This window comes from Pogoniulus pusillus, chromosome 2, assembly GCF_015220805.1.
Source record: "Pogoniulus pusillus isolate bPogPus1 chromosome 2, bPogPus1.pri, whole genome shotgun sequence".
In the NCBI taxonomy this organism is placed as follows: domain Eukaryota; kingdom Metazoa; phylum Chordata; class Aves; order Piciformes; family Lybiidae; genus Pogoniulus; species Pogoniulus pusillus.
Window position 1 is genome coordinate 43,483,621 of NC_087265.1, and position 13,012 is coordinate 43,496,632.

The 13,012-nt window shown below is 40.7% G+C and overlaps 1 protein-coding gene across 2 annotated transcripts in view; it reads right to left on the bottom strand.

Annotated features, from left to right (window-relative positions):
• Nucleotides 1-13,012, bottom strand: part of MYO3B (myosin IIIB) — a 234,365-nt gene that overhangs the window by 110,969 nt on the left and 110,384 nt on the right. Inside the window, exons 11-17 of one of the 2 annotated variants that reach the window (XM_064163275.1) lie at nucleotides 6,516-6,612; nucleotides 5,551-5,667; nucleotides 4,503-4,607; nucleotides 2,560-2,643; nucleotides 1,767-1,969; nucleotides 1,294-1,392; nucleotides 609-723 (exon numbers count right to left, since the gene is read on the bottom strand). In XM_064163275.1, the coding sequence (XP_064019345.1) occupies nucleotides 609-723; nucleotides 1,294-1,392; nucleotides 1,767-1,969; nucleotides 2,560-2,643; nucleotides 4,503-4,607; nucleotides 5,551-5,667; nucleotides 6,516-6,612 (820 nt within the window). Of the gene's footprint in view, nucleotides 1-608; nucleotides 724-1,293; nucleotides 1,393-1,766; nucleotides 1,970-2,559; nucleotides 2,644-4,502; nucleotides 4,608-5,550; nucleotides 5,668-6,515; nucleotides 6,613-8,974; nucleotides 9,082-13,012 lie in introns of those variants that run through there. The other variant, XM_064163206.1, reaches the window with a different exon arrangement.

A 13,012-nucleotide genomic window follows, 5' to 3' on the forward strand; every position in this document is an offset into this window, starting at 1 on the left:
CGCTGGAATGGCTATTAAAGCTTGTAGCTTGCTCTGAGATTAAGTTCTACAAACTCAAGTAAGGCAGACACAGAAACCAGTGTGATGTAGCATTGTGAATGGACTTGCCTGAGTCCCAAGTAAGACCTCAGACTGGCCTTCATTTCCAAGTGTGAACTACAAAAAAGCTGGAGAGGGACTTTTTAGGCTTTGAGGGAGTGATAGGACTAGGGGGAGCAAAGCTGGAGATGGGGAGGTTCAGACTGGACACGAGGAGGAAGTTGTTCAGCATGAGAGAGGTGAGAGCCTGGAATGGGTTGCTCAGGGAGGTGGTTGAGGCCTCATCCCTGAAGGTGTTTAAGGCCAGGCTGGATGAGGCTGTGGCCAGCCTCATCTAGGATAGGGTGTCCCTGCCCATGGCAGGGGTATTGGAACTAGATGATCCTTGTGGTCCCTTCCAACCCTGACTGATTCTATGATTCTAACTTTCACAGTTCACTTCTGTCATAAGAGAAATTTGGTGACAGTGGTGTGTACCCACAAAACCGAATGGAAGCCTGTGCATGCACAGCACAGAGGGTGTTTGTTATTAAGAAGGTCAGTAATGATTTAGCAGCTGGATCTCTTACCTCATCAGTGAATCCTATAATCCTGAAGCAATGCTGAATTGCTTCAAACTGTCTTCCATAAGAATCTTTAGTAACAATATCATGCAATACTCTTCCAGTTTCATTATCAATATATCTAAATAAAGAGGAAGAAAGCAAGCATCATACACTAGTAGATATACCTGTACAACCTCCTGTGCCTTCAATGCAGGTACCTCAGTAACTGGAAAGAACTCTGAGTCCAACACTTTCAAACCATATACTTTGGTGCTAATTCATAAAAAAATCCTTTTTCTGTTACATTTTTGCTCATTCTTTGTTAATATTTATTAAGGTGATAGCAACACTTCACACACATTCCCTCACCCAGTACAGATGCATCCAACTAAAAAACACAACTCCATAGCATCTTCTGGGTTCATACTGAAGCATTACAGTAAGAAATCATCAGGTTATTGTCCTGAATTGAAAGTATGACAGAATAATATTTTTTATTGCTGTTCCTCCTCTTCAAATAGTTCAAGTCCTCAGTAAATACAAATAATCTAATGCCTTACTGTCCACCCTCTTCTTTCCTTGGGAGGATTAAGAAAGATCCTTAAAGGATGGAGAAGGATTAAGAGAGATTTTAAGGCATCATACTGAAAGCAAGAGCTGATCAATAGCTAATTACAACAAGCAGTTATAACAAGTGAGTGATAGTTACCTAGGAGGCTTTTTATCAGGAAGTCTATATTCAGAAAGTTTCTTCTGATGATAAAGGCCAGCATAAATATAATAAAATATATGGAAATTTTTCTCTCCCCTGGGAAAAAAATTAAAAGTATCCTTTTAAAACATATATATTCATTGTTGTGGCATCCTGCACAATGTAAAAGTACAAGCATTTATTAGGAGCACGCTGAAGTAGGCAGCAAACCTTGGACCTGTTTTAAAGGCGTAAGATTAGCAACTGTGGAACCCAGCAAACAGTAAACCACAGTATTTCTCCAAAGAATGGAGCAACTCTGGCTTTTGCTCCAAAAGAACCTAACTGACTGTTCTTGTTGATTTAGCACTGTACAAAGGTTTGCTGGTTTAGCAGAAGACACAAAATTATTTAAAAGAAACAAATGTTGAGAATTAAGCAGAATCCAAACATCATATAAACGTGAAATCACAGACAATTAATATACCTACACAGCCTGTTTTATAACTCTTGATTTTTCAAGTAGATATTCAGAAATCTTTGCCCCCATTACAGCTCCTGTGGGTGTGAACATCATTTCCAGGTATTTTCCAAAGCGACTTGAGTTGTCATTGATGGCAGTGCAGGCATTCCCAAATGCTTCAACCAGAGGATTCACCTGAAGAATTTTCTCACGCAAAGCACGGTTGTTGGCCTTGACAGAACACATGCATATCAGAAGGATCATTAAACCAGCACAATCCAGTTCCTGCTTCAAAAGCAGAGCATCTCTTTCTAATGCTCCTATGAACTTAATGTGTTAACCTTTCTAGTTACACAACAATAGGGCCAACAAACTGATGAGGAAGTCTGCCACAGGTAGGAAACCTAAACACATCTACTTAAAGTTAAGCTTACACACTTGATTTTCTCATCATTTTGCACTAATAGCATTACTCATAATATTTAAATGTGTAAGAGTTTTTAGGAGTAAATCCACAGCAGGATGTGTTATTCTTCATTGTATAAATGAACAAGAGCAGATGTGATGAACATTGTAGGTAACTACAGGCACTGAACACTCAGGATCTAGCACTTTCTCTTTAAAAAAAAATTGAATTACTTGGTGTGTGTTATACTACAGTATCTTAATTCAATACTCTCATATGCATGATTACTCTGTACCTAACTCAACTGGAACAATTCAAATGAACAGTTTCAAGTTTTAAAGACTAAACAAGGAGGAATCTGAGGATGGGGTTGGGAGGATTTGTTCATAGTTTTATATGATCAGGTAAGAAATACCTTTCCCAAGAAGGTCAAATGCTGGACGATCAGATGGGCACTTTCTGTCTTTCCAGCACCACTTTCCCCGCTGATGATAATGCACTGAACAAACGTGACAAAACAGTTAAGGGCACAGCTCACCACATGGTCAATTACAGCTATTACTGCTCCAATCTGTTGTTCAGCATTTAGCACCAAGGGTACAAAATTCTTTAAGAGCCAACTCTCTCAACAATTACCTTTCTGAAATGAAAGATCGGCAAGAGCTCAGCGTAATGATTTACTCCCTGGATTACTGAAACATGTCTCAAAATGCCTGGTAGAAAGGTGCATATGCACGAAGCAGCAACTGAATTTCTAAGAGCTAAGGTATAAAAAACTGACCATGTCTACAAGCTAACACATGCTACAAACATAGGCAGCTTGTTTCAAATGCTTACAGCTCAAAACCCTGCCGCATATCAATTGATGTGATGCAGTGCAACAGTGCATCTGAACTCACCTCATTGACTTGATGTGAATTAACATGAAACATAGCATACAGCTGTATTTAATACAGTGAGCAAAAGTCTGTGCCTGACTTCAAAACAGTCTTAAATAACTGCTGTATAGAGAGGTTATTCCATAGGCGACTGAAATGCTCAACCCAGAATGGCAAAACAGCAGCTAAGAATTTCAGAAAAACACCCATCTGCTCATTGGGTGATTCTGGGAGAACATATCCATCTTCATCCTGAGCCAGCACTCTTGAACACATGGTAATTTATAGGCTCTCCAAATAGCTTCCAGACTTATCGATTAGCTAGAAAGGCCTAAATCACTTGGTATCCTCCTCTCTGCTGTTACACTTCATGGATATTCTACGACTGTATAAGTTAGAAGTAAAAGGCCAGTACAACTTGAAGGCCAGTTCACACCTGAACACTAAAGAGTGAACACTTTGGATTTTATCAAGTAAGCATGTTAACACTGAGCAGTTGCATAGGTTTGCATATTTTTATGTTGATACCTGAAAATTCTTAGCACCATACTGTAAACAGTTAAGATTCACAGAAACTCATAGAAATTCATAGACTCAACCAGGTTGGAAGAGATCTCCAAGATCATCCAGTCCAACCTAGCACCCAGCCCTGGCCAATCAACTAGACCATGGCACTAAGTGCCTCATCCAGGCTTTTCTTCAACACCTCCAGGGATAGCGACTCCGACACCTCCCTGGGCAGCCCATTCCAATGCCAATCTCTCTCTCTGCCAACAACTTCCTGCTAACATCCAGCCTAGACCTCCCCCAGCACAATTTGAGACTGTGTCCCCTTGTTCTGTTGCTGGTTGCCTGACAGAAGAGACCAAGCCTCACCTGGCTAAAGCCTCCTTTCAGGTAGTTGTAGACAGTAATGAGGTCATCCCCACCAGCTCCCTCAGCCTTTCCTCACAGGGCTGTGTTCCAGGCCTCTCATCAGCTTTGTCGCCCTTCTCTGGACACATTCCAGCATCTCAACATCTCTCTTGAATTGAGGAGCCCAGAACTGGACACAGTACTTGAGGTGTGGCCTGACCAGTGTTGAGTATAGGGGAAGAATAACCTCCCTTGTCTTATTTGCCACACTCTTCCTGATCCAGGCCAGGATGCCATTGGCTCTCTTGGCCACCTGGGCACACTGCTGGCTCATCTTCAGCCTACTATCTACCAGTACTCCAGGTCCCTTTCTTCCTAGCTTCTCCTCAGCCACTCTGTCCCCAGCCCGTAGTGCTATCATCTTATCTGACCCATTAGCCTCTTACAGGTCATTGTGTCCTCTTTAGAAATGACAAGTCTGACTAGATTTCTGCTCCACTTTTCCTGATGGTTTTCTGATAAAAGGCTTAAAGAAAAGATTTCCCAAAGGAGAACAGAACAGAACATTAGCCATAGCCACGTAACAAGCACAGTGGCAGTACAATTAACATGAACAGATTCATACCTGATCTTTGCTGAATGTAACCATACTTTGGTAGGCAGCATCTGCTGAGGCAAATATGTGGGGGGGATTTGATGAACGCTTCACACCATGGTAAAGCTTGGAGAACTAAAAAAAAAAAAAGGAACATAAGAATAGTCAAATTTCACAACTTAGCAGCATCATTAAGAACTGAAAAGAGGACAGCAATTATCTCCTGACTCTTTAGCAGAATGTAGTTGCCTTTTTTAATCACAGAATTTCCACTGAATCACCTTGTAGAAGAGGGGTAACTCTTAACAGTGACCAACTTCCAGAATACAAATTACATCTAAATGTAAGACAGTGGAGAGAAATGTATCACAGGGAACAGAATTTCAAACACAAGCACTAAATCAAGGAAATACTCAACTTATACAACACACACTTCAAAGATAACAGTGAACCTGAAATCTGGGGCCTCTACATGCAACCCTGATGTAGGCACCCATGATTTATGCCTCCACCTCTCCTGCAGATTTGTAGGGCATTAAGCTGCCTCTATCTTTACAGTACTTGATTCACTTTCTTTTAAGCAGCTGATGGCACAGGACTTGTAATAACCTAACACAGGAGTTCTTCAGTAAGCAACAGCCTCAATATAAGGAGGTTCGTGTAACCATCTTCTGTTTTTGAGAAGAAAGCCCTAAATGCCAGTCAAGAAGCACAGCTGTGGCAATCTTCATCCCTCCTGTGGAATTTGTTCCAGCAAGCAGAAAGGAATGAAATGAAATGAGACTGAATGTGGGGAAAAAAAACAAACAAAAAAAACAGAAAAACAAAACCTAAACCAATGAAAAAGTAGCCACACCTCTGGGAGAAGAAAAGGCTGGGGGTTAGTCTGTGCTTCCAACATAGAATCAGTCACGGTTGGAAGGGACCACAAGGATCACCTAGTTCCAACCGCCCTGCCATGGGCAGGGACACCCTACCCTAGATCAGGGTACATCAGGTACATCACATAAGGATTTTAGTGTGTGGCGTTAACATAAATGTAATGTGAGTACTGTCCACAGGTTGAAATCTCTCTTACCTGAGGAGAATAAATGTTGAGATTCTGGAAGGGGTTTAAGGCTATTAAAATGTCTCCAACATAAGTATAAATTTGCAAGTCAGCATAGCGTTTCTGCAGCTGATGGATAATTGTATCCTGAGAAGATTATGAAAAGGTTGATAGTAAAACAGCATTTTCCCAGTTAAACAGATTGTTCTAAATGCAGTGAGAACAGTGATTAACACTTAGACAAGTGTTACTAATCATTTTTCAAAGGCCAACACCACCAAATCAAGCAATTATTTTCCAAATTCTTGCTAATGTCATATAACTAAGTTAAATGACAACTTTTGTTTCTAGATTAGTACATATTTTGTTACACCATCTTGAGAAACAAACCTTCTGAAGAGAACAAATGACCATGCATACTATTGCTACACTTCATAGTAAATTTTCATAAATATTTCTATTTGATCATGAAATAAGACTGTTTCAAGGAGTATATTTTAAGTGGCAGCAAGAGGCTGTTTTACACAGGCTATGTCTTTTTCTCACTGGCATGCAATTTAAGGGTCATCAGAACAAAAACTACAACTACTCTGAGTATAGGTGATACAGTGAAATATGAAACTGATATTGTTTAATCACTTTATATCCAGAAGATGTAGATACCATGTTTCTGTACAAAAATATATCAGGTTTAGGAATCTAATCCAGATCTTCATGACTAAACATCTCATTTTAGGAAATTTGTAAAATAATTTAAAGTAGCATCACTCATAACTAAGTTCTTCCACAAAACAGAATTCACTGCTACTGTTTTTATGTCACTATATAAAACTCTAACAAAGAGAAGACAGCAGATCAGTCATGCGACAACTCCTTTGTCATGGTGAGACAAAAGCTTGTAAGAAGAAACTCTTCTGTTAAAATAACCCTAAAAAGCAGAAATACTCAAATGTTAGGCACAATTGTCAGAAACTGCTACTTGGACAGCAGAGTACCTCATCTAGAACTTCTAGATTCACCAGATCGTCATCTAGCAAGTACTTGTCAGCTCCATCCACATGGTAAGGTCTTCTGGTGTGTATTCGTTCATGCCTACAAGTTTTTTAAGTAGAGCACCAGTATTAGAATACTGTTTCAAGCACAGTAAACAGTAAGAGTGAAGCAAAGTCATGGGTGAGTGTTTTGTCATAGGGAGAGTACTGACACAGTCTTTGAAATATGGAATTTTGCTGGAGATAGCCTTTTGTAAGATCAATTGCTCACATTGCTGTCCAGTGCAATATTAGTTTTCTCTTTCACAGTATAAACCCCTATTTATTGATGCTCAGAGAAGATTTATCTGTAGACTTAGTACCACTTACAGCTGCTACTCCCTTCCTGTGCTAGTTTGAAGCAGGGTAGAATGTTTTGGTGAGAAGAACTAGATCATAGGCTGTGAAAGGAAAACAATGGTGATGTCTACTCCCCTCAGAGTCTTGCTGAAAGAAGAAAGGAAAACATTAGATAACAGTCTCACTATTTTTCACTCACTCTGCCTTGGGCTTCTGACTGAAATACATCTCTCTAACACACCTTCCACTCACCTTGGCTTCTTAACCTCTTGGCCGAACCTCCATTCTTCTTTAGGACTGGGGTAAGATTGAGAGGGGCAGGAGGAAGGTGCAGGGGTGGTTGGGAGCCCCTCCTGGTGACTCAGGTTTCTGGGAGGGCTGCTGTGTTTCTGTATTATCTTTTACCTTGTATATTTCTGTATATAACTGTATATACTGTAAATATCTGCTTGTATATTGTGCTAGCTGTAAATAGCTTCATCTATATTCCCAGAGCTGGCTGACACTAGTCTGGGTAATTTCTAAAGTGTGGGGGGGCAGGGAACACCCAAACCATCACACTTCCCTTCCCCAATAAACCACCACTCTGTTTAATTAAACCTTCCCCCCACTTATTCAGTCGATAATATTGTCATGTAATGAAATTATAAGAAACAATAAGTAGTATAAAATCTGTTACCTTGGTGTATGCCAAAGTGTCTCCTCAGATGACCCTAGATCTGGCCCTAAACAACAGTTTTGAACTACAGCTGCCATCAGAATCTAAATTGTATGGATGTTCAGCCAGCTTGTCCTCAGAGATTTAAGCGACACAACAAGCAGCAGAGGCAAACTGTCACATAACCCCTTCATAATCAGATTATACTGAAGGCATCTTTGAAAATGCTGTGTGTATGTTTTTAAACAACACATCTTGTTGAAACGGGGACAAATCAAGAGGCTGTAACATGTCTTCCACAGAGGGGGTGAAATATGAATGCTGTAAGCACAACTAGGCTTTTCTTTACAACAAACATAATCAAAGCATAGTAGGAGGACACCCACCGAGATACAGTCTGCATCCTGCTGAGTAACATTTAGCATTGATCCTCAATGACAGCCCTTGACAGATTGTTTCTGCATTGGTTGCCATGTAGAAAGTAGGGATCACGTGACCAAAACAACGTTAAACATCGTATTGAGCACTAACAGAGTGGTGCTGTGACTTGGCAGCAAACCCTGTTTATCTGTAAAGCTGAAGATTAATAGAAAGATGCAGCAGGTCTTTTTTTTCTTTAATCATATCTCCATATGCTCATGGAATCCTGTTTCCAAAATGAGTGTTGAGGCTTTTGCCTTTTTTCCCCCCTTTATGTATGCATCCACATTTGAAGCTAGTCAGGAGAATGTATTCATATTCAAGAGTTATTATATCACCAGAAGAATTATTGCATGGAAAGCCTCTAAGGAAGAGGAAGGAGAAGAATGCTAGCTGTGAGTACAGCACTGATAATTGTGAACCACATTTAAAGATCCTATTTTTCAATGTCTATTTTAATTCACATTACATTTGGCTGCTTGCTAAGTTCTGAGAAACTTTTTGTAATGCATTATTTGAACTAAAAAAACCCCTGTGCAAACTGGCTTGTCAGCTAGGAAATAGGAGCAGGTTTTGCTGATAGTCATACTCACATTCTACATGCTACATTCCTAGAGCTGAAAGTTGTTGCACATATGTACAACATCACCAGTGAAAAAAGGAGAACATGAACAAGAAGCTATAAAAGAGAAATTATTACAGTGGGTATTATGTCCAGTGGGCAGCATGGTGACTGTGTGAATTTGTTCCAAGTTCCATGCTACTAAACTTTCTGTTTTCAGATCTTTGATTAGGTTGTGGGAACTTTTTGTTTGTTTGTTTAAACACTATGTTGCAGAACATTACACTTTCCTGACAAATTAGCTCCTCAAGGGAGTAGGAATGGAATTAAGTGGCCTAATGTACTACTGCTTTTTCTAACTGTTTCCCTTTCAAACTAGTATTCAACCTCCTCACTGCAGAAAAAAATACTGCTGGAAATAATGTAAAATCTTCTAGAGAACACTTCTCAGACTACAAATGAAGCAAGTATTTTAACAGCTGCTTTACTTCATAATATAGCTAACATAACTCATCTGTGAAGCTTTTTCTTCCTCCAGCATTTTCTTCCTCCAGCAAACCATCATAGCCGCAACATTAAACTGCAACAAGCTGCAAGTACAGATCTACATATGAAAGGTGCAGGGAGAAGATGAAGCAGGCACATTCAAACTCAAGGATCTCTAATTGCTGAATGGATTTGTACACCAATCTGTTATCTGATTGTGTATTAAACACCTGCTGTTTGTTCTCCTTAAGTGATAAATTAATCAACCATTTTTAAAAGGCTTTTTTGTTTGCAACACTAAACAGGTAACTAAGGAAATTGGTCTTAGTCAAATGTAAGTAAAACATATATACTTTCATGCATATATTTCCTTGGCCTTAACTCATTTTCCTAAGTACATGATTAGGAAGAGGACCTTAGGAGCATAACATCACTTCAACTTCAGATCTCCTGTTGGCCTCATCAGTTTTCTACTTACTATACGTCCTACAGATACACTATGAGAGTGGGAAGGAAGAATACAAACAGTAACCTTTAATTATTTCCCCAATTTTATAACAGAAATGCAACCTGCTTTTAAAATATTAATCAAAAATAAGAGTAAAAAGTAGAAGGAAACACTCTTAATTGGGAAAACAACAGTCCCTATATTTTTTCCTTAAAAATTATAATTTCAGCCACTTTTTTCAATTACTCTTTGGTTTTGAAGATGTATAAAAAGCTACAAATTCTAAGCAAAAGGAAAACCAAAGGTGCTACGTGGTTGTTTGCCTTACACCTGGAGGATGTAGTCTTTTTGCTGACAAAAGAAGCAGCAAACAGAACCAGACATACAAGATTCCTAACCTTACCAAGAGCAGCATTAGATTTATTCCAAAACTCTATTGATGAGCACTGTCTGTTGAATAACATTCTATCCTCCCAAATGCCTGACTTTTGCCTTTTTATCAGGCAGGACTAGCTGGAAGGGACTGTTTTGAAGGAGCAAAAGTCACCGCCTGGTGAATGTGAGGAAGGCTGTGGATGTAGTCTACCTGGACTTCAGCAAAGCCTTTGATACCATCTGCCACAACAACCTCCTGGCAAATCTGGCAGCTCGTGGATTGGACAGATTTGCTCTGATATGGGTCAAGAACTGGCTGGAAGGCCAGGCCCATGAGAGTGGTGGTGAATGGTGCCACAACCAGTTGGCAGCTGTCACTAGTGGTGTTTCCCCAGGATCAGTGCTGGGCCCAGTTCTGTTCAATATCTTTAAAGATGATATGGATGAGAGGATTGAGTCCAGCATCAATAAGTTTGCAGATGACATCAAGTTAGAAGCAGGTGTGGATCTGCTGGAGGGTAAGAGAGCCCTGCAGAGGGACCTTGACAGGCTGGATGGGTGGGCAGAGGCCAATGGGATGACACTGAACAAGGCAAAGTGCAGGGTTCTGCACTTAGGCCACAACAACCCCAAGCAGCACTACAGGCTGCGGACAGAGTGGCTGAGAGCAGCCAGGAGGAAAGGGACCTAGGGGTACTGGTAGACAGCAGCTGAACATGAGCCAGCAGTGTGCCCAGGTGGCCAAGAGAGCCAGTGGCATCCTGGCCTGGATCAGGAAGAGTGTGGCCAGTAGGACAAGGGAGGTTATTCTTCCCCTGTACTCAACACTGGTCAGGCCACACCTCGAGTACTGTGTCCAGTTCTGGGTCCCTCAATTCAAGAGAGATGTTGAGATACTGGAACATGTCCAGAGAAGGGCAATAAAGCTGGTGAGGGGCCTGGAACACAGCCCTGTGAGGAGAGGCTAAGGGAGCTGGAGTTTTTTTGACTGGAGAAGAGGAGGCTCAGGGGTGACCTCATTGCCGTTTACAACTACCTGAAGGGAGACTGTAGCCAGATGGGGTTGGTCTCTTCTCCCAGGCAACCAGCAACAGAACGAGGAGACAGAGTCTCAAGTTGTGCTGGTGGAGGTCTAGGCTGGATGTTAGGAGGAAGTTCTTGCCAGAGAGAGTGATTGGCATTGGAATGGGCTGCCCAGTGAGGTGGTGGAGTTGCCATCCCTGGATGGTGTTCAAGCAAAGCCTGGATGAGGCACTTAGTGCCATGGTCTAGTTCATTGGTTAGGGCTGAGTGCTAGGTTGGACTGGATGATCTTGGAGGTCTCTTCCAACCTGGTTGATTCTATGATTGAGAAGGATTTTGCCCTTGGGAGAACAACTGTGGGGATGACACAGTTTGAAAGAAAACAGCCTTTTTTGTAGTAGTAGTATATATCAGCCATGTGACCCCACTATCAAGCTAATGACAGGGAACAAAAAGCTAGATGGATCACATAAATGTTTACATCAAAAAGTAATCTTTCTGGCAAATCCAAGCTGAAGAAGAAATCCACATAGACCATGAATTTTTATGTTCATTGGAAAGCTTCCTCTCTTCCCAGACCATTTTGTGATTCTGTGATTCATATTTACTGCTTTTCTGGTGAGTTTTTTTTAGGATTGACACAGGAAAACCTTCTCCTGTACTTGCTAATCTTTTTACATTCTTGTCAATTTAAAAATGTATGGCATTTATAAGAAAAATAACACAATGAGAAAGAAAGAAGAGAGGGGAGTGCCAATGGCACACAAAGAAACACAGCCTGTACATTGCAAAAGGTGAATTTTGTTCCTGTACATCAAGTTTCAGCATGGAGTAACATGAGAAAGCTAGATGCATGGTTGTAAGAATCACTTCCTTGTAATACCTTTGGCTAACAAGAAAGGGGAGGCTGCCAAGCCACTCCAGCCTTATCCTAACATTTGACATGGTAGAATCACAGAATCAGTCAGGGTTGGAAGGGACCACAAGGAACATCCCTGCCATGGGCAAGTGTGGGAATGCAATGTGAGATGGAATAATAACAAGCAGACTGAGCAATTCAACCTTGGTTCCCACAGCTTCAGGATGCCTCCTGGAGGGGAGAAAAGAGACAGTGGACACCTGGTTAATGAGAAAAACAAGGTGTGATGTATGGAAAAGACTGGGTTGTGTTTGCCTAGGTTATGATAATGTGTAGCTGTGTGCTCTATGCTCAAGTCTATCTAAACAATAAAGGTCTCCAGTGGGATTTACATTGAATCATGTGGAGTCCATGTAGCATCGCTCTGATCACATTGGTCTGTGTAGCTTTATCCATTGATCTCCTGCAACACACAGGGACACCCTACCCAAGAGCAGGCTGGACAGAGCCTCAGTTGTAGCCTGAACATACCTGCCCTTCTCAAACTATTGGATACTTGGATTTCTTTTTGTGTTGTATCTTTTTTTTGCCTGATGTACAGGTGTACATTCTATTCTTCAAAACGCAAAGTTCCAAGATCATAACTGCCACAGAAAAAAGCTGCTAAATTGTGACCAGCTGTGGCACAATGACTCAGCCTGACTCATAACCAGTAAACTGAGTACTTTATGGTCTCCAGTAAAATTGTTTAAAAACTTATCCATGCAAATGCTGAAGTTATTTCATCCTTTTAAAAACTGAAACTGGAGGTTGGCTGACTCCTATGAAGAAGTCCATTTGTAGACAGGAATACAAGCTACATGGTGTGTATAAAAACACTCAAGAGAAGAATGAACCACATCTGGAGTTGACCCCTTCAAAGCTTCTAGAAGCTGGGAAATTGCCACTTTCAACCACATGACAAACCCTGCTTGATACTTGATCAATATTAACTCCCAATCAGCAAATCAATTATAGAATTTTCAGGCCAAGAGTTATTAATCATTTGAGTAATTATAGAAGACCATAGTTTTGCTCAACTTCATCTGGATGAAGCACTTAGTGCTATGGTCTAGTTGACTGGATAGAGGTGGCTGATAGGTTGGACTGGATGATCTTGGAGGACTCTTCCAACCTGGTTGATTCTATGATCTACATGGCTAACACAAGAAACACAGATAGGAAATGGTAACTACTAAATATTTTTAGAATCATAGAATTGTTTCAGTTGGAAAAGATCTCTACGACCATCAGGTCCTAACACTAATATGTTTTGGATTTTTTATGGATT